Consider the following 23,055-nt stretch of genomic DNA (forward strand, 5'->3'; position numbering starts at 1 on the left):
TGTCTCCTGACCCCTCCTGTCTCAACCTCCAGTATTTATGCTGGAGTAGTTCATGCGTCGGGGGGCTAGGGTCAGTTTGTTATATCTGGAGTACTTCTCCTGTCTTATCCGGTGTCCTGTGTGAATTTAAGTATGCTCTCTCTAATTCTCTTTCTCTATTTATTTCTTTCTTTCTCTCTCTCGGAGGACCTGAGCCCTAGGACCATGCCTCAGGACTCCCTGGCATGATGACTCCTTGCTGTCCCCAGTCCACCTGGCCGTGCTGCTGCTCCAATTTTAACTGTTCTGCCTGCGGCTATGGAACCCTGACCTGTTCACCGGATGTGCTACCTGTCCCAGACCTGCTGTTTTCAACTCTCTAGAGACAGCAGGAGCGGTAGAGATACTCTCAATGATCGGCTATGAAAAGCCAACTGACATTTACTCCTGAGGTGCTGACCTGTTGCACCCTCGACATCCACTGTGATTATTATTACTTGACCCTGCTGGTCATTTATGAACATTTGACCATCTTGGCCATGTTCTGTTATAATCTCCACCCGGCACAGCCAGAAGAGGACTGGCCACCCCTTACAGACTGGTTCCTCTCTAGGTTTCTTCCTAGGTTCTGGCCTTTCTAGGGAGTTTTTCCCTAGCCACCGTGCTTCTACACCTGCATTGCTTGCTGTTTGGGGTTTTAGGCTGGGTTTCTGTACAGCACTTTGAGATATCAGCTGATGTAAGAAGGGCTATATAAATACATTTGATTTGATTTGATTTAACCTAGTTTGTTAAATAGCCTGCAGAAACAAAATAGTAAAATGTAGGCCTATCTCATCTTTGTTAAATATGTTGAGCATGTTTGCAGTCCACATTGTTTTAAATCAATAGCATGGCTTCAATAAGGGAATATATTGTTAAACATTCACACTGATATAGGGGCTAGGCCTAGTGTAAAGTGCAATGTCTGAGCCATGTACAGTTCATTCATAAATTATTCAGACCTCTTGACTTTTTCCACATTTTGTTACATTACAGCCTTATTCTAAAACGGATTAAATGAATGTGTTTCCTCATCAATCTAAACACAATACCCCACAATGACAAAGTGAAAACAGGTTTTAGAAATGTTTGCAAATGTATATATATATATATTTTTAAATACCTTATTTATATAAGTATTCAGACCCTTTGCTATGAGACTCGAAATGGAGCTCAGGTGCATCTTGTTTCCATTGATCATCCTTGAGATGTTTCTACAACTTGAATGGAGTCCATCTGTGGTAAATTCAATTGATTGGACATGATTTGGAAAGGCACACACCTGTCTATATAAGGTCCCACAGTTGACAGTGCATGTCAGAGCAAAAACCAAGCCATGAGGTCGAAGGAATTGTCCATAGAGCCCCAAGACAGGATTGTGTCGAGGCACAGATTTGGGGAAGGGTACCAAAACATTTCTGCAGTATTGAAGGTCCCCAAGAACATAATTGGCTCCATCATTGTTAAATGGAAATAGTTTGGGACCACCATGATACTTCCTAGAGCTGGCCGCCAAACTGAGCCATCGGGGGAGAAGGGCCTTGGTCAGGGAGGTGACCAAGAACCTGATGGTCAATCTGACAGAGCTCCAGAGTTCCTCTGTGGAGATGGGAGAATCTTCCAGAAGGACAACCATCTCTGCAGCACTCCACCAATCAGGCCTTTATGGAAGAGTGGCCAGACAGAAGCCGCTCCTCAGTAAAAGGCACATGACAGCCTGCTTGGAGTTTGCCAATAGTCACCTAAAGGACTCTCAGACCATGAGAAACAAGATTATCTGATCTGATGAAACCAAGATTGAACTCTTTGGCCTGAATGCCAAGCATCACGTCTGGAGGAAACCTGGCACCATCCCTACGGTGAAGCATGGTGGTGGCAGCATCACGCTGTGGGGATGTTTTTCAGGAGCAGGGACTGGGGGACTAGTCAGGAAAGATCTTTAGAGGGAAAGATGAATGGAGCAAAGTACAGAGAGATACTTGATGAAAACCTGCTCCAGATAGCTCAGCACACAGCCAAGACAACGCAGGAGTGGCTTCGGGACAAGTCTCTGAATGTCCTTGAGTGGCCCAGCCAGAACCCAGATTTGAACCTGATCGAACATCTCTGGAGAGACCTGAAAATAGCTGTGCAGCAACGCTCCCCATCCAACCTGACAGAGCTTGAGAGGATCTGCAGAGAAGAATGGGAGAAACTCCCCAAATACAGGTGTGCCGAGATTGTAGTGTCATACCCAAGAAGACTGGAGGCTGTAATCGCTGCCTAAAGTGCTTCAACAAAGTACTGAGTAAAGAGTCTGAATACTTATGTAAATGTGATATTTCAGTTTAAAAAATGAATTCAAAAAAAGTTGTTTTGCTTTGTCATTATGGGGTATTGTGTGTAGATTGATTAGTGATTTTTTATTTTTTTTTATATATTTTAGAATAAGGCTGTAACATCCGCTCACTGCTATACTGTATATGTTTTATAAACGGAACCGTCTTACATGTCACATTCACACTTCTCCAGAAATAGCAGATGGCTCCTAAATTGTATTACATGCGAACTGGACTTCAAGACAGGACGATTAATCATTCAAAGTTGTTTTTTTTATCAAATTAAATGAAAAACAAGATCTTATATTTTTTTTACCTAATACTATATAGAAATATCTTTGGGGTCAGAAGCATGATATCATAAAATCCACAGTATAAAAAAAAATACTTGGGATTGCCTTCGTTATAGCCTTTAGATCTAGGCCGGGTAAGGGGAGCCTACGGGAGGACTTGCTTTTCAATCATATGAAACGGAAAACAAGTTCTAAATACAAGAGTCACCAGTAACATCTCATCTCTGGTTTCACGATGGAAATATGGACATGTAGCCTGTGTAACAGTATAACTTTAGTCCGTCCCCTCTCCTCGAGAGTAGCCTACTGTACATGGAGGGGTTTTGTATGTAATGATGGACATGTAACCTACTGTACATGGAGGGGTTTTATATGTAATGATGGACATATGGACATGTAGCCTACTGTACATGGAGGGGTTTTATATGTAATGATGGACATGTAGCCTACTGTACATGGAGGGGTTTTATATGTAATGATGGACATGTAGCCTACTGTACATGGAGGGGTTTTATATGTAATGATGGACATGTAGCCTACTGTACATGGAGGGGTTTTATATGTAATGATGGACATATAGCCTAATGTACATGGAGGGGTTTTATATGTAATGATGGACATATAGACATGTAACCTACTGTACATGGAGGGGTTTTATATGTAATGATGGACATGTAGCCTACTGTACATGGAGGGGTTTTATATGTAATGATGGACATGTAACCTACTGTACATGGAGGGGTTTTATATGTAATGATGGACATATGGACATGTAGCCTACTGTACATGGAGGGGTTTATATGTAATGATGGACATATAGACATGTAGCCTACTGTACATGGAGGGGTTTTATATGTAATGATGGACATGTAGCCTACTGTACATGGAGGGGTTTTATATGTAATGATGGACATATGGACATGTAGCCTACTGTACATGGAGGGGTTTTATATGTAATGATGGACATGTAGCCTACTGTACATGGAGGGGTTTATATGTAATGATGGACATATAGACATGTAGCCTACTGTACATGAAGGGGTTTTATATGTAATGATGGACATGCAGCCTACTGTACATGGAGGGGTTTTATATGTAATGATGGACATATAGACATGTAGCCTACTGTACATGGAGGGGTTTTATATGTAATGATGGACATGTAGCCTACTGTACATGGAGGGGTTTTATATGTAATGATGGACATATAGACATGTAGCCTACTGTACATGGAGGGGTTTTATATGTAATGATGGACATATGGACATGTAGCCTACTGTACATGGAGGGGTTTTATATGTAATGATGGACATGTAGCCTACTGTACATGGAGGGGTTTTATATGTAATGATGGACATATAGCCTACTGTACATGGAGGGGTTTTATATGTAATGATGGACATATGGACATGTAGCCTACTGTACATGGAGGGGTTTATATGTAATGATGGACATATAGACATGTAGCCTACTGTACATGGAGGGGTTTTATATGTAATGATGGACATATAGACATGTAGCCTACTGTACATGGAGGGGTTTTATATGTAATGATGGACATGTAGCCTACTGTACATGAAGGGGTTTTATATGTAATGATGGACATATAGACATGTAACCTACATGGAGGGGTTTTATATGTAATGATGGACATGTGGACATGTAGCCTACATGGAGGGGTTTTATATGTAATGATGGACATATGGACATGTAGCCTACATGGAGGGGTTTTATATGTAATGATGGACATATGGACATGTAACCTACTGTACATGGAGGGGTTTTATATGTAATGATGGACATATAGACATGTAGCCTACTGTACATGAAGGGGTTTTATATGTAATGATGGACATATGGACATGTAGCCTACTGTACATGGAGGGGTTTTATATGTAATGATGGACATATGGACATGTAACCTACTGTACATGGAGGGGTTTTATATGTAATGATGGACATGTAGCCTACTGTACATGAAGGGGTTTTATATGTAATGATGGACATATAGCCTACTGTACATGGAGGGGTTTTATATGTAATGATGGACATGTAACCTACTGTACATGGAGGGGTTTTATATGTAATGATGGACATATGGACATGTAGCCTACTGTACATGGAGGGGTTTTATATGTAATGATGGACATGTAACCTACTGTACATGGAGGGGTTTTATATGTAATGATGGACATATGGACATGTAGCCTACTGTACATGGAGGGGTTTTATATGTAATGATGGACATGTAGCCTACTGTACATGGAGGGGTTTTATATGTAATGATGGACATGTAACCTACTGTACATGGAGGGGTTTTATATGTAATGATGGACATATGGACATGTAGCCTACTGTACATGGAGGGGTTTTATATGTAATGATGGACATGTAGCCTACTGTACATGGAGGGGTTTTATATGTAATGATGGACATGTAGCCTACTGTACATGGAGGGGTTTTATATGTAATGATGGACATATGGACATGTAGCCTACTGTACATGGAGGGGTTTTATATGTAATGATGGACATGTAGCCTACTGTACATGGAGGGGTTTTATATGTAATGATGGACATGTAACCTACTGTACATGAAGGGGTTTTATATGTAATGATGGACATGTAGCCTACTGTACATGAAGGGGTTTTATATGTAATGATGGACATATGGACATGTAGCCTAATGTACATGGAGGGGATTTATATGTAATGATGGACATATGGACATGTAGCCTACTGTACATGGAGGGGTTTTATATGTAATGATGGACATATGGACATGTAGCCTACTGTACATGGAGGGGTTTATATGTAATGATGGACATGTAGCCTACTGTACATGAAGGGGTTTTATATGTAATGATGGACATATGGACATGTAGCCTACTGTACATGGAGGGGTTTATATGTAATGATGGACATGTAGCCTACTGTACATGGAGGGGTTTTATATGTAATGATGGACATGTAGCCTACTGTACATGGAGGGGTTTTATATGTAATGATGGACATGTAGCCTACTGTACATGGAGGGGTTTTATATGTAATGATGGACATGTAGCCTACTGTACATGGAGGGGTTTTATATGTAATGATGGACATATGGGCATGTAACCTACATGGAGGGGTTTTATATGTAATGATGGACATGTAGCCTACTGTACATGAAGGGGTTTTATATGTAATGATGGACATGTAGCCTACTGTACATGGAGGGGTTTTATATGTAATGTAATGATGGACATGTAGCCTACTGTACATGGAGGGGTTTTATATGTAATGATGGACATGTAGCCTACTGTACATGGAGGGGTTTTATATGTAATGATGGACATGTAGCCTACTGTACATGGAGGGGTTTTATATGTAATGATGGACATGTAGCCTACTGTACATGGAGGGGTTTTATATGTAATGTAATGATGGACATGTAGCCTACTGTTCATGGAGGGGTTTTATATGTAATGTAATGATGGACATGTAGCCTACTGTACATGGAGGGGTTTTATATGTAATGTAATGATGGACATGTAGCCTACTGTACATGGAGGGGTTTTATATGTAATGATGGACATGTAGCCTACTGTACATGGAGGGGTTTTATATGTAATGATGGACATGTAGCCTACTGTACATGGAGGGGTTTTATATGTAATGTAATGATGGACATGTAGCCTACTGTACATGGAGGGGTTTTATATGTAATGTAATGATGGACATGAGCGTAAGGGCACCGTGTGTCACGCCTGGATAGGCTGTGCTTCCACTCACATAATCCATACCAATTAACAACAACCGCGTTACCGCTAAGATCTGCTTAAATCTTCCAACATGCGCTGCATGAAATCACTTTTGCACTTGTTTTATTGACAGCCCTCCCCTTCAGTGTGAGGGAGCTGATATTAGACAGGTAAATTGCTGAAACTGAAACACGGTTGAAAAAACGCCAGTGTCAGTTTTTACATGCTGAAATTACAAACTAAAGTGCGTTTGGTAATTGCGTCGCCGTAGAGCCGGACAAAAATAGGCTGTAAATAGAGCCCCTAGGCCGTGGATAGAGCCCCTAGTCTGTAAATAGAGCCCCTAGGCCGTGGATAGAGCCCCTAGTCTGTAAATAGAGCCCCTAGGCCGTGGATAGAGCCCCTAGTCTGTAAATAGAGCCCCTAGTCTGTAAATAGAGCCCCTAGGCCGTGGATAGAGCCCCTAGTCTGTAAATAGAGCCCCTAGGCCGTGGATAGAGCCCCTAGTCTGTAAATAGAGCCCCTAGTCTGTAAATAGAGCCCCTAGGCCGTGGATAGAGCCCCTAGTCTGTAAATAGAGCCCCTAGGCTGTAAATAGAGCCCCTGGGCTGTAAATAGAGCCCCTGGGCTGTAAATAGAGCCCCTGGGCTGTAAATAGAGCCCATGGGCTGTAAATAGAGCCCCTAGTCTGTAAATAGAGCCCCTAGTCTGTAAATAGAGCCCCTAGTCTGTAAATAGAGCCCCTAGGCTGTAAATAGAGCCCCTGGGCTGTAAATAGACCCCCTAGGGTGTAAATAGAGCCCCTGGGCTGTAAATAGAGCCCCTAGGCTGTGGATAGAGCCCCTAGTCTGTAAATAGAGCCCCTAGGCCGTGGATAGAGCCCCTAGTCTGTAAATAGAGCCCCTAGGCCGTGGATAGAGCCCCTAGTCTGTAAATAGAGCCCCTAGGCCGTGGATAGAGCCCCTAGTCTGTAAATAGAGCCCCTAGTCTGTAAATAGACCCCCTAGGGTGTAAATAGAGCCCCTAGGCTGTGAATAAAGCCCCTAGGGTGTGGCTATCCCAAAGTGATTTGAAATCCCAGCAGTGGGTGCAAAGCTGTGTGATAGCCAACAACAGCAAAATGTTGGTGCTCTGTTAGCAGATCACTAAATTGACTGTTTACTGAGTCAGCTTTGAAACACGTCAAGGATGTTCTGTTTTGTCTCTTTTAGTAGTGTCTAGATCATTCCTTCAGCTCTTCCACTTTCAATTATCTCATTACAAAACCAACCTTCTCTGCAATTATTTTTTTTTGCTGATTACATTGTCAAGTGTTTACCATGGCTGGGTTTAGAAAGTGTTTTTAAATGAGTGTTGGTCTGAGATCAATCTGTGTCTGAGTAAGAAGAAGGGCACGTTAACAGAAGATTCTCCGGTCATTAGCAGCAAGGGTTTGCAGAGCCTCAACACAATAGCAGGTTAGCGTTTGTCGTCATGAATCTAGTTCTGGAGGCAGCTCTGAACCTAACCCTGACCTTAACCATAACTTTAACCAAACTGCACACTAACCCTAAATTAAGACCAAAAAAGCAATTTTTTGTTTTCATTTATTTTTGGAAGTATATATTTGACTTAAAAAAAATAAAAAATCTGAATGTTTTTAAAATCTGAATCATTATATACTATACACACTATACCCTATGAACCCTCGTCAAAAGTAGTGCACTATATAGGAATAGGGTGCCATTTGGGACACATCCCTTTGGCCTGTTTTCCTCCACCACCGTGCCTCAGAGGAATGAGGCAAGACAAACAAAGACTTCTGCCTCTCCGCTTTCCAATTCATCTGACCCACATGCAGAGGAACCGTCAGAGGACCCGTCAGAGGACCCGTCAGAGGAACCGTCAGAGGAATGGGACAAAGGAACCGTCAGAGGAATGGGACAGAGGAACCGTCAGAGGTACCGACAGAGGAATGGGACAGAGGAACCGTCAGAGGAATGGGACAGAGGAACCGTCAGAGGAATGGGACAGAGGACCCGTCAGAGGAACCGTCAGAGGAATGGGACAGAGGAACCGTCAGAGGAATGGGACAGAGGAACCGTCAGAGGTACCGACAGAGGAATGGGACAGAGGAACCGTCAGAGGAATGGGACAGAGGAACCGTCAGAGGTACCGACAGAGGAACCGTCAGAGGAACCGTCAGAGGAATGGGACAGAGGAACCGTCAGAGGAATGGGACAGAGGAACCGTCAGAGGAATGGGACAGAGGAACCGTCAGAGGACCCGTCAGAGGAACCGTCAGAGGAACCGTCAGAGGAACCGTCAGAGGAACGGGACAGAGGAACCGTCAGAGGAATGGGACAGAGGAACCGTCAGAGGACCCGTCAGAGGAACCGTCAGAGGAACCGTCAGAGGAATGGGACAGATGAACCGTCAGCGGAACCGTCAGAGGAATGGGACAGAGGAACCGTCAGAGGAACCGTCAGAGGAATGGGACGGAGGAACCGTCAGAGGACCCGTCAGAGGAATGGGACGGAGGAACCGTCAGAGGAACCGTCAGAGGAATGGGACAGATGAACCGTCAGCGGAACCGTCAGAGGAATGGGACAGAGGAACCGTCAGAGGAACCGTCAGAGGAACCGTCAGAGGAATGGGACGGAGGAACCGTCAGAGGAATGGGACGGAGGAACCGTCAGAGGAATGGGACAGAGGAACCGTCAGAGGACCCGTCAGAGGAACCGTCAGAGGAACCGTCAGAGGAATGGGACAGAGGAACCGTCAGAGGAATGGGACAGAGGAACCGTCAGAGGAATTGGACAGACGAACCGTCAGAGGAATGGGACAGAGGAACCGTCAGAGGAATGGGACAGAGGAACCGTCAGAGGAACCATCAGAGGAATGGGACAGAGGAACCGTCAGAGGAATTGGAAAGAGGAACCGTCAGAGGAATTGGACAGACGAACCGTCAGAGGAATGGGACAGAGGAACCGTCAGAGGAACCGTCAGAGGAATGGGACAGAGGAACCGTCAGAGGAATTGGAAAGAGGAACCGTCAGAGGAATTGGACAGACGAACCGTCAGAGGAATTGGACAGACGAACCGTCAGAGCTGAAGGGAGTCTCTGTGTGTGTGTGTGTGTGTGTGTGTGTGTGTGTGTGTGTGTGTGTGTGTGTGTGTGTGTGTGTGTGTGTGTGTGTGTGTGAGTATTATAGGATGCATTCCTACAGCAGGGGTCTCACAGTCAAATCTCCAGGGGCTGCTTTATGTACTGTTTGATGTTTGAGTCTCAAACATGACAATATCACCTATGTATTATGACTGAATAATGGTGTAGAGATAGAGTACCGTATATTTACTGTAACTAGCTACATAACAAGTTAACAAACCCTATATAACAAAACAGTAAGACAATAGACATTAGAACTCCTATAACATTTAGTTCTATAGTAGAATGAGCATGACGATTCAATAGACATTAAAACTCCTATTACATTTAGTTCTATAGTAGAATGAGCATGACGATTCAATAGACATTAGAACTCCTATAACATTTAGTTCTATAGTAGAATGAGCATGACGATTCAATAGACAGCAGAACTCCTATGACATTTAGTTCTATAGTAGAATGAGCATGACGATTCAATAGACATTAGAACTCCTATGACATTTAGTTCTATAGTAGAATGAGCATGACGATTCAATAGACAGCAGAACTCCAATGACATTTAGTTCTATAGTAGAATGAGCATGACGATTCAAAAGACAGCAGAACTCCAATGACATTTAGTTCTATAGTAGAATGAGCATGACGATTCAATAGACAGCAGAACTCCTATAACATTTAGTTCTATAGTAGAATGAGCATGATGATTCAATAGACAAAAGAACTCCTATAACATTTAGTTCTATAGTAGAATGAGCATGACGATTCAATAGACATTAGAACTCCTATGACATTTAGTTCTATAGTAGAATGAGCATGACGATTCAATAGACATTAGAACTCCTATTACATTTAGTTCTATAGTAGAATGAGCATGACGATTCAATAGACAGCAGAACTCCTATGACATTTAGTTCTATAGTAGAATGAGCATGATGATTCAATAGACATTAGAACTCCTATGACATTTAGTTCTATAGTAGAATGAGCATGACGATTCAATAGACAGCAGAACTCCTATGACATTTAGTTCTATAGTAGAATGAGCATGATGATTCAATAGACAGCAGAACTCCTATGACATTTAGTTCTATAGTAGAATGAGCATGACGATTCAATAGACAAAAGAACTCCTATTACATTTAGTTCTATAGTAGAATGAGCATGATGATTCAATAGACATTAGAACTCCTAGCTATTTTTCTCCCCGGACATCGGACACTTTTAAGCGGTTGAGGACTAAATCACCTCGAGTTCAACATTTAAACGGACAGTAAAATAACGGTAAGTTCTGCGACTAGACACCCTTCTAGCTAGCTGACAGCTGAGTTTTATTGCAGTTTATGTAAATTAAGTTGAGAGTTTTCAAAAAAGTTAGATGTATACACGTTGTGGGACACGCTGTATGTCGTAAGACGGCGCGACAGACCACACAATTTAATATCCAACTTTTTCCCTCTGAAATATATAGTCGTGGGCCAAAAGTTTAGAGAATGACACAAATATTAATTTTCACAGTCTGCTGCCTCAGATTGTATGATGGCAATTTGCATATACTCCAAAATGTTATGAAGAGTGATCAGATGAATTGCAATTAATTGCAAAGTCGCTCTTTGCCAGGCAAATGAACTGAATCCCCAAAAAACATTTCCACTGCATTTCAGCCCTGCCACAAAAGGACCAGCTGACATTATGTCAGTGATTCTATCGTTAACACAGGTGTGAGTGTTGATGAGGACAACATGTTCCATGCCACGGAGGACTGCGAGGCAGGGATGGCTATCTGCCAGGCTGCCAAGGTTAGTCAGGTTATTCAGGTGGACATGTTCCATGCCATGGAGGACTGCGGGGCAGGGTTGGCCATCTACCAGGCTGCCAAGGTTAGTCAGGTTATTCAGGTGGACATGTTCCATGCCATGGAGGACTGCGGGGCAGGGTTGGCCATCTACCAGGCTGCCAAGGTTAGTCAGGTTATTCAGGTGGACATGTTCCATGCCATGGAGGACTGCGGGGCAGGGATGGCTATCCGCCAGGCATCTTTTGTTTTTAGGAGATTATCATGTTTATGTAAATTGTATCTGCTAGTAACAGTTTTATTTTCTTCTCTACCAAGGTGCATGGTGTCCCTCGGCAGACCCTGGAGGACTGGCTGAGCGGCTGGATGACCCATAGCTATCGCAGTCGACCACCCACGTTGCACCACAGGATGCATATTCGCTGGTGTAGTACTGTATCTAATGCGCCTGCCATGAGTTCCCCTTCACCAGACAGAGGCTGATGAAATACGCAGGTAAATGTGTTTATGAATGTAGAATGCAGGACTGACTGTCCTCAATGTGTGCTACGTAAACGTGGATGTGTATGGTGATGCCAAAACAAAATGTTCATCCTGGATGGACAATTTTATATTACGGTTCTATTGTAGATTTTGGGCACCCAGGGGAAACAGTCCCAGCACTGGGGAAGAGGTGGTGGGAAATGATCAGGAGGAGGCACAAGAACCTGAGCATGAGGAGGCCGGACACCCTGGACAGGGGGAGAGCTGAGTGTGTCACACGTCCAACGATGGACACCTACTTCACTTCTTATGAGAAGCACTTGGAGGAGAGTGGGTTGAGGGAGAAACCGTCGGAGTCCCCAGCTGCAGAAGAAGGCCAGATGCCTACTCTGCCGGCCACACCATCGTCAGCACGTCAACCCCACCATTACAAACACCATCTACTCCAAACCATCGTTGGCTAGTTTCGTCCACCACCACCACGATGCACACCACACCCCTGTCTGTCACCACCAACGCGGCCTCCTCTGCACCAACTGCCTGCTCCGTCTCCCCTGGTCACACCACCAAAGCAGCCTCGTCTGGTGTCCCTGCCCCCTGCAATTCGAATACAGCCACCTCCGCCAACTAACACATGTTAAATTACAAAAAAAAAATACTGTTTGTTTTGTGTTTTATAAAACTGCAATGTTTAAAACTTTTTTTTCTCTCTCTACAGTCCAGAGCACCAGCCTTCAGGGCATGTCAGACGAATGGGACGGAGGAACCGCATGTCTCCCTCCTCCAAAGATATACACACCTCCCTGCAGACCTCCCTGCAGATTCCTCCAGAGGTATTGATGTCAAAAAACTGAAAATGGCTTTCATGAAACATGCTCTGTCTGACACAACTTTGTTCTCTCAACTGCAGCACAGAAAAGGAAGAGAAAAGGCGCCACTCTGTGTTTTCATTGTTTATGTCAATGCACATCAAAGTTTTATTTGATGTAAATTATTCATACTCATTTTTATTTTAATATTAAACTGTTATTTACTTTCTCAAAACATAAAATGAATCTTTAAAACAAATTATGAGACATTAACACTAAATATGTTGGTGAAGAACCCTTTGTTAAGAGTCCACAGGAGGGCGCACTGGGCTACGCAACGAAAAGTTGACAGGCAAGTCCAATTTCTGTACCGGAAGGCTAGCCATCTATCTAGTAAACACTTTGGATACGAGGTTGGTGGCTCATTTTTTTTCAACAAAATTAAACGGATATATCTTGTAATTTAACAAAATAGTAAGGTGGCCAATAACTGGGAAGCGTATGCCAAAAATACGGGACGCATTGTTTTTGCTAAACCGCTGATAGTAGTAGTATTTCCACTGAAATGTCAAACATACTAATTGCTAAGCCGTTAGCTAACATTTAGACGACACCAATAATCACATAACATTGATGGCTTGATCACAAGATAACACTGTTGAAGGTAATATATTTCTTCAACGCTGCTGAATATGCCGATGATACGGAGTGCTACGTTACGACATTTAGTTCTACAGTAGAAGGAGCACAGAGATGCATGTGCTGACCTCCTAGCGTCGACTGACCAGAAGTCTCATGTTTATTGTTTATTATTTTGTATTGTTTGGTTTGTTTATTGTTGATACAGGGATCATCTCATAGTGAGCGGGGTCTCAAACATACACCAGGACTTAGATCTAGATCTAGCATTGAATGAGCATACATCTATGTTCATGAGAGTTGTAACGAGAAGTTATCTTATGATTGTTGAATCACGTTTTCTATTTAAACAAGGAAACAACCCTGTGCACCCGTAACCAGTCTTTAGTCTGTAGACTGTAGACTGTCTGTTTGTCTGTACCAGTCTGTAGACTGTAGACTGTCTGTTTGTCTGTACCAGTCTGTAGTCTGTAGACTGTTTATTGCACCAGTCTGTAGTCTGTAGACTGTTTGTCTGTACCAGTCTGTAGTGTGTAGACTGTTTGTCTGTACCAGTCTGTAGTCTGTAGACTGTTTGTCTGTACCAGTCTGTAGTCTGTAGTCTGTAGACTGTTTGCTTGTACCAGTCTGTAGTCTGTAGACTGTTTGTCTGTACCAGTCTGTAGTCTGTAGACTGTTTGTCTGTACCAGTCTGTAGTCTGTAGACTGTTTGTTTGTACCAGTCTGTAGTCTGTAGTCTGTAGACTGTTTGCTTGTACCAGTCTGTAGTCTGTAGACTGTTTGTTTGTACCAGTCTTTAGTCTGTAGACTGTTTGTTTGTTTGTTTGTCCCAGTCTTTAGTCTTTAGACTGTTTGTTTGTACCAGTATTAGACTGTTTGTTTGTCTTTAAGAGCATTGACCTGAAACCAACAGTGGGAGATAAAAAAACAACAACAAAAAAACAAGTCAACAATGTTTTTGCTCACAACACACTGTTGTTGAGGCTCTCACTGACCTCATCGTGTAGAGCAGTGTCCCGTCGTCTTTCAGTCGGAGAAGTTTGTTGGGCGTGGTCATGTTGTGGGCGATAGATTTCTTCCCGTTGAGGAAGAAGGTGTCTGGGGTCCAGATGTTAGACGCCAGGAGGTTGTTTAACGGTAACATCTTCATGGGGCCTTGGAAACGCAGACGTTCGTCCTTCCAGCTCTGTCTGAAGAACACATCAATGGTGTACTCCTGGAGGTCAGAGGTCAAAGAGGAGACAGGGGTTCCGTTGGTATATGTCAGAGGTCAAAGAGGAGACAGGGGTTCCGTTGGTATATGTCAGAGGTCAAAGAGGAGACAGGGGTTCCGTTGGTATATGTCAGAGGTCAAAGAGGAGACAGGGGTTCCGTTGGTATATGTCAGAGGTCAAAGAGGAGACAGGGGTTCCGTTGGTATATGTCAGAGGTCAAAGAGGAGACAGGGGTTCCGTTGGTATATGTCAGAGGTCAAAGAGGAGACAGGGGTTCCGTTGGTATATGTCAGAGGTCAAAGAGGAGACAGGGGTTCCGTTGGTATATGTCAGAGGTCAAAGAGGAGACAGGGGTTCCGTTGGTATATGTCAGAGGTCAAAGAGGAGACAGGGGTTCCGTTGGTATATGAACGCTACGAGGGCATCATTGGATGTACAGCATGACAGTAAGGGGCAGTTTCTCAGACACAGATTATTAAGGCTAATCCTAAAATGCATGTTCATTGGAGATTCTCCATTTGAGTTTGCTTCTTAGTCCTGGCCTAGACTTAATCTGTTGCTGGGAAACCGGCCCAAAGACATTAACATCGACTAATTGTAATTTTAAAAACTAAAACACGAATCGTAATTTAAAAAATAGATTAAATAAGTAAATGTTTTGCTTCATTTTTATTCACTTTTTTTTAATTTTTACAAAAAAAATACTTTCATTCAATAATACAATTATACATAAGTAGCACGGGAATATGGAAGCTGTTACTGTTTCAATTAGGATGATAATTAATCAAGAAGAAGTCCTTACCATTTCAGTATCAGAAACGGGACCGAAGCTGGTCACAAATATGTTGGTCTTGATCTCGGTCACCTTCTCTGTAGAAAATAAATCCCATCCAGAGAGGGTGTGTGTTGCTCAGAGAGGCGCGAGTACATGTTCCTTATTTCACTGACCTTTCTCTTTTTCTATTCAAACAACATGGATTGACACATAATTCTGCATTGAACCTTCAATAATTACATTTATTTTCCGTAAGAGGATCTGAAAAGTTGGCCTTGGTCCTTTGAGAACAAAGACCATGGTATTTATGAAAGGAGTGATTGCTTTCGCTCTCGCTCTCTCTCTCTCTCTCTCTCGCTCGCTCGCTCTCTCTCTCTCTCTCTCTCTCGCTCTCTCTAGGTCGGTCACCCACTATTCTCTTCGTCAGAGACCTGAGAGACCTCTTTACCAGCGTCTATGAATATAAACCCATTCCCCTCTATAATAGAGGACTAGCAGACTGACAAAGACATTATCACCCCTCTATGGTCTCTTACTAATGGATACAGATGTTGTATTGGAGGGAAGATCTGTGGTCTCTTACTAATAGATACAGAGGATGTACTGGAGGGAAGATCTATGGTCTCTTACTAATAGATACAGAGGATGTACTGGAGGGAGGATCTGTGGTCTCTTACTAATAGATACAGAGGATGTACTGGAGGGAAGATCTGTGGTCTCTTACTAATAGATACAGAGGATGTACTGGAGGGAAGATCTGTGGTCTCTTACTAATAGATACAGAGGATGTACTGGAGGGAAGATCTGTGGTCTCTTACTAATAGATACAGAGGATGTACTGGAGGGAAGATCTATGGTCTCTTACTAATAGATACAGAGGATGTACTGGAGGGAAGATCTGTGGTCTATTACTAATAGATCCAGAGGATGTACTGGAGGGAAGATCTGTGGTATCTTACTAATAGATACAGAGGATATACTGGAGGGAAGATCTATGGTCTCTTACTAATAGATACAGAGGATGTACTGGAGGGAAGATCTGTGGTCTCTTACTAATAGATACAGAGGATCTACTGGAGGGAAGATCTGTGGTCTCTTACTAATAGATACAGTGGATGTACTGGAGGGAAGATCTATGGTCTCTTACCAATAGAGGATGTACTGGAGGGAAGATCTGTGGTCTCTTACTAATAGATACAGAGGATCTTCTGGAGGGAAGATCGGTGGTCTCTTACTAATAGATACAGAAGATGTACTGGAGGGAAGATCTATCTACTTCATTATATCATAAAACAATTATGATTCCAAAGAGTCAGTTTACATGTGGTATGTATGCAATCAGTTTGCATGTCCATACTGTATGTACTGTATGCAACATGGTAAAGGTTTTGAGTGTGTGTCCTAAATGGCCCCTATTCCCTATATAGTGCACTACTATAGACCAGAGCCCGATTCCCTATATAGAGCACTACTTTAGACCAGAGCCCTATTCCCTATATAGTGCACTACTATAGACCAGAGCCCTATTCCCTATATAGTACACTACTTTAGACCAGAGCCCTATTCCCTATATAGTACACTACTTTAGACCAGAGCCCTATTCCCTATATAGTGCACTACTATAGACCAGAGCCCGATTCCCTATATAGTGCACTACTATAGACCAGATACGACCCGTTTATGGCTTGAATAGGGTGCCTTTGGGAGACATTGAGGGTCTGGATGGGTCCCTACCTCCGAGTCCAGGACGTAGCCTGTTGTCATAGCCGTCCAACAGTCTGTCCAATATTCGGGTAAAGATGGTGATGTTGTCATTTAGCTCCGCCTCTTTTAGGGGTTCTGAAGGGGTTCCTGCTGGGGTCTGGGAAAGGCTGCAGGGGGAAACAGGACCGTATAGTTACAGACTAGTTGACTGGGTACCAGGCTGCAGGGGGGAACAGGACAGTATAGTTACAGACTAGTTGACTGGGTACCAGGCTGCAGGGGGAACAGGACAGTATAGTTACAGACTAGTTGACTGGGTACCAGGCTGCAGGGGGGAACAGGACAGTATGGTTACAGACTAGTTGACTGGGTACCAGGCTGCAGGGGGGAACAGGACAGTATAGTTACAGACTAGTTGACTGGGTACCAGGCTGCAGGGGGGAACAGGACAGTATAGTTACAGACTAGTTGACTGGGTACCAGGCTGCAGGGGGAACAGGACAGTATGGTTACAGACTAGTTGACTGGGTACCAGGATGCAGGGGGGAACAGGACAGTATAGTTACAGACTAGTTGACTGGGTACCAGGCTGCAGGGGGAACAGGACAGTATAGTTACGGACTAGTTGACTGGGTACCAGGCTGCAGGGGGAACAGGACAGTATAGTTACAGACTAGTTGACTGGGTACCAGGCTGCAGGGGGGACAGGACAGTATAGTTACAGACTAGTTGACTGGGTACCAGGCTGCAGGGGGACAGGACAGTATAGTTACAGACTAGTTGACTGGGTACCAGGCTGCAGGGGAAACAGGACAGTATAGTTACAGACTAGTTGACTGGGTACCAGGCTGCAGGGGGAACAGGACAGTATAGTTACAGACTAGTTGACTGGGTACCAGGCTGCAGGGGGGAACAGGACAGTATGGTTACAGACTAGTTGACTGGGTACCAGGCTGCAGGGGGGAACAGGACAGTATAGTTACAGACTAGTTGACTGGGTACCAGGCTGCAGGGGGGAACAGGACAGTATAGTTACAGACTAGTTGACTGGGTACCAGGCTGCAGGGGGAACAGGACAGTATGGTTACAGACTAGTTGACTGGGTACCAGGATGCAGGGGGGAACAGGACAGTATAGTTACAGACTAGTTGACTGGGTACCAGGCTGCAGGGGGAACAGGACAGTATAGTTACGGACTAGTTGACTGGGTACCAGGCTGCAGGGGGAACAGGACAGTATAGTTACAGACTAGTTGACTGGGTACCAGGCTGCAGGGGGGACAGGACAGTATAGTTACAGACTAGTTGACTGGGTACCAGGCTGCAGGGGGACAGGACAGTATAGTTACAGACTAGTTGACTGGGTACCAGGCTGCAGGGGAAACAGGACAGTATAGTTACAGACTAGTTGACTGGGTACCAGGCTGCAGGGGGAACAGGACAGTATAGTTACAGACTAGTTGACTGGGTACCAGGATGCAGGGGGAACAGGACAGTGTGGTTACAGACTAGTTGACTGGGTACCAGGCTGCAGGGGGAACAGGACAGTATGGTTACAGACTAGTTGACTGGGTACCAGGCTGCAGGGGGAACAGGACAGTATAGTTACAGACTAGTTGACTGGGTATCAGGCTGCAGGGGGAACAGGACAGTATGGTTACAGACTAGTTGACTGGGTACCAGGCTGCAGGGGGAACAGGACAGTATGGTTACAGACTAGTTGACTGGGTACCAGGCTGCAGGGGGAACAGGACAGTATGGTTACAGACTAGTTGACTGGTTACCAGGCTGCAGGGGGAACAGGACAGTATAGTTACAGACTAGTTGACTGGGTACCAGGCTGCACGGGGAACAGGACAGTATAGTTACAGACTAGTTGACTGGGTACCAGGCTGCAGGGGGAACAGGACAGTATAGTTACAGACTAGTTGACTGGGTACCAGGATGCATGGGGAAACAGGACAGTATAGTTACAGACTAGTTGACTGGGTACCAGGCTGCAGGGGGAACAGGACAGTATAGTTACAGACTAGTTGACTGGGTACCAGGCTGCAGGGGGAGCAGGACAGTATGGTTACAGACTAGTTGACTGGGTACCAGGCTGCAGGGGGGAACAGGACAGTATGGTTAGTTGACTGGGTAACAGGCTGCAGGGGGGAACAGGACAGTATAGTTAGTTGACTGGGTACCAGGCTGCAGGGGGAACAGGACAGTATAGTTAGTTGACTGGGTAACAGGCTGCAGGGGGAGCAGGACAGTATAGTTAGTTGACTGGATAACAGGCTACAGAGGATCAAAAGGATAGGGAACAGATACAATACTTTAGGACAGGTATCAGAATGGTAGGGAACAGGTACATTACTTTAGGACAGGTATCAGAAGGATAGAGAACAGTTATACGACTTTAGGACAGGTATCAGAAGGGTTGGGAACAGTTACAATACTTTAGGACAGGGATCAGAAGGGTTGGGAACAGTTACAATACTTTAGGACAGGTTTCAGAAGGATAGGGGACAGTTACATGACTTTAGGACAGGTATCAGAAGGATAGGGAACAGTTACATTACTTTAGGACAGGTATCAGAAGGGTAGGGGACAGTTACATGACTTTAGGACAGGTATCAGAAGGGTAGGGAACAGTTACAATACTTTAGGATAAGGATCAGAAGGGTAGGGGACAGTTACATGACTTTAGGACAGGGTACAGTTACATGACTTTAGGACAGGTATCAGAAGGGTTGGGAACAGTTACATGACTTTAGGACAGGTATCAGAAGGATAGGGGACAGTTACATTACTTTAGGACAGGGCTCAGAAGGGTAGGGAACAGTTACAATACTTTAGGACAGGTATCAGAAGGGTAGGGGACAGTTACAATACTTTAGGACAGGGATCAGAAGGGTAGGGAACAGTTATACGACTTTACTTCTGAGAAATCAATCAATGTGGAAGAGAATTTGACAGAATTGGATGCTCAATTTGATTACATTGAATAAGGGACAGGACTAGTTATATAATATGGGACAGGACTAGTTATAGAATATGGGACAGGACTAGTTATAGAATATGGGACAGGACTAGTTATAGAATATGAGACAGGACTAGTTATAGAATATGGGACAGGACTAGTTATAGAATAAGGGACAGTTATAGACAGGACTAGTTATAGAATATGGGACAGGTGTCATGCCCTGACCTTAGATATCTCTGTTTTTCTTTATACATAGTGTGACTAGGGTGGGTACGTTAGTTTTTGTATGTCTTGGGTTTTTGTATGTTTATGTTGCCTGACATGGTTCCCAATCAGAGACAGCTGTTTATCGTATATTTGATTACATTGAATAAGGGACAGGACTAGTTATAGAATATGGGACAGGACTAGTTATAGAATAAGGGACAGGACTAGTTATAGAATATGGGACAGGACTAGTTATAGAATATGGGACAGGACTAGTTATAGAATATGAGACAGGACTAGTTATAGAATATGAGACAGGACTAGTTATAGAATATGGGACAGGACTAGTTATAGAATATGGGACAGGACTAGTTATAGAATATGGGACAGGACTAGTTATAGAATATGTAACAGGACTAGTTATAGAATATGGGACAGGACTAGTTATAGAATATGGGACAGGACTAGTTATAGAATAAGGGACAGGACTAGTTATAGAATATGGGACATGACTAGTTATAGAATAAGGAACATGACTAGTTATAGAATAAGAGATAATATGGGACAGGACTAGTTATAGAATAAGGGACAGGACTAGTTATAGAATAAGAGACAGGAATAGCTATAGAATAAGAGACAGGACTAGTTACAGAATATGAGACAGGACTAGTTACAGAAAATGAGACAGGACTAGTTATAGAATATGGGAAAGGACTAGTTATAGAATAAGAGACAGGAATAGCTATAGAATAAGGGACAGGACTAGTTATAGAATAAGGGACAGGACTAGTTATAGACAGGACTAGTTATAGAATAAGGGACAGGACTAGTTATAGAATATGGGGCAGGACTAGTTATAGAATAAGGGATAGGACTAGTTATAGAATAAGGGACAGGACAAGTTATAGAATAAGAGACATGAATAGCTATAGAATAAGGGACAGGACTAGTTATAGAATAAGAGACAGGACTAGTTATATAATAAGGGACAGGACTAGTTATAGGCTACACTTCCCTTAAAGGACTTGTTATAGAATAAGGGACAGGACTAGTTATAGACAGGACTAGTTATAGAATAAGGGACAGGACTAGTTATAGGCTACACTTCCCTTACAGGACTAGTTATATAATAAGGGACAGGACTAGTTATAGGCTACACTTCCCTTAAAGGACTTGTTATAGAATAAGGGACAGGACTAGTTATAGACAGGACTAGTTATAGGCTACACTTCCCTTACAGGACTAGTTATAGAATAAGGGACAGGACTAGTTATAGGCTACACTTCCCTTACAGGACTAGTTATATAATAAGGGACAGGACTAGTTATAGGCTACACTTCTCTTAAAGGACTAGTTATAGAATAAGGGACAGGACTAGTTATAGACAGGACTAGTTATAGAATAAGGGACAGGACTAGTTATAGACAGGACTAGTTATAGGCTACACTTCCCTTAAAGGACTAGTTATAGAATATGGGACAGGACTAGTTATAGAATATGGGACAAGACTAGTTATAGAATATGGGACAAGACTAGTTATAGACAGGACTAGTTATAGAATAAGGGACAGGACTAGTTATAGGCTACACTTCCCTTACAGGACTAGTTATAGAATAAGGGACAGGACTAGTTATAGGCTACACTTCCCTTACAGGACTAGTTATAGAATAAGGGACAGGACTAGTTATAGGCTACACTTCCCTTAAAGGACCATTTATAGAATAAGGGACAGGACTAGTTATAGAATAAGGGACAGGACTAGTTATAGGCTACACTTCCCTTACAGGACTAGTTATAGACAGGACTAGTTATAGAATAAGGGACAGGACTAGTTATAGGCTACACTTCCCTTAACGTCTCAATAATGAAATCAAAGCGGAAGGGAGAAGGGCAGTATTGGATAGATTAGCCAATTCTGTCAAATATTTCATAACAAAATTACACAGCATCAGTGGCTTATACCAATTTCAAGAAACCTTAACAGATATATTTGAAACACTTTACATACAAAATCTAATCTAACTGGAAGGGAAATGGCCAGCATTGGCTACCCAATTTAAATAGATGAATATAACTTTAAAGTATGTCAAAATAAAATAAAATGAAATAGCTCTATATACCAATATCCATAACATGAAAAGATATGCTGTGAACGTGAGTGGCTTACCTCAGACGGCAGGTGACGCTCATTAGCAGGACGAAGACCCAGACGTTCGACATAGCACCGCCGCAGCGCAGCCCGTCACCCATGCCTGAAAACACACAGCACATCCAATCAGAGGAGAACGGTGGGAAGACAACTCATGCAGATCCCGTGGTGCTTTATGAAAAGTCGTGACATCGTCAGCCTACAACAAGCTGGAACATGAATTCAGTGGAATGCGTAAATGACAACCGTTTAACTAAAAAAGAATAATGGTTTAGCCTTCACAGTTACAAAAACACGGTTTTATTAGTGTGGCTTGTGGCAGAAGCCTCACTTGAAATATTGGACCCCTGTATTTCAGACTAAAGTTATTGTCCTGTACAACGTTACTCCTCTTACACCGTTTAAGCTAGAAATACCATTCAAACGTTAAAGCGTGCAGACCGGTCTGGAATAGTATGCTTGCATACAACTTTATAGAATTTTTGTACTATTTATACTTTTAAACAATTACAATTTTTACTATACTTATTAAACTTGATCCAGTTTCATGGGATTTCTTCAACATTGTAAAAGCTTCCTTTGTGACATCATGACTTCCAACATTGCATTCATTGTAAATGCAACTTTCAACACAAATCAGACCACATTCCCAACAAGTTAGACAACAAGATCGATAGTTGGAAATCTTCCTCTACTCCTCTGCTATTTAAAGCTAGAATTGGAACAAAAATATCTCATACCGATCAAATTATACAGCTGTTTCACCAACTGCATCAATGACATTTTCCTCT

The 23,055-nt window shown here is 43.1% G+C and overlaps 1 protein-coding gene across 2 annotated transcripts in view; it reads right to left on the minus strand.

Annotated features, from left to right (window-relative positions):
* Nucleotides 1–23,055, minus strand: part of LOC129869450 (gamma-aminobutyric acid receptor subunit alpha-5-like) — an 82,218-nt gene that overhangs the window by 57,005 nt on the left and 2,158 nt on the right. For both annotated transcript variants that reach the window (XM_055943879.1, XM_055943878.1), the window contains exons 2-5: nucleotides 22,283–22,367; nucleotides 16,969–17,105; nucleotides 15,262–15,329; nucleotides 14,241–14,461 (exon numbers count right to left, since the gene is read on the minus strand). In XM_055943879.1, coding sequence (XP_055799854.1) covers nucleotides 14,241–14,461; nucleotides 15,262–15,329; nucleotides 16,969–17,105; nucleotides 22,283–22,365 — 509 coding nt within the window. In that variant the 5' untranslated portion in view covers nucleotides 22,366–22,367. The remainder of the gene's footprint in view (nucleotides 1–14,240; nucleotides 14,462–15,261; nucleotides 15,330–16,968; nucleotides 17,106–22,282; nucleotides 22,368–23,055) is intronic.

This window comes from Salvelinus fontinalis, chromosome 14 (genome assembly GCF_029448725.1).
Source record: "Salvelinus fontinalis isolate EN_2023a chromosome 14, ASM2944872v1, whole genome shotgun sequence".
Classification (NCBI taxonomy): domain Eukaryota; kingdom Metazoa; phylum Chordata; class Actinopteri; order Salmoniformes; family Salmonidae; genus Salvelinus; species Salvelinus fontinalis.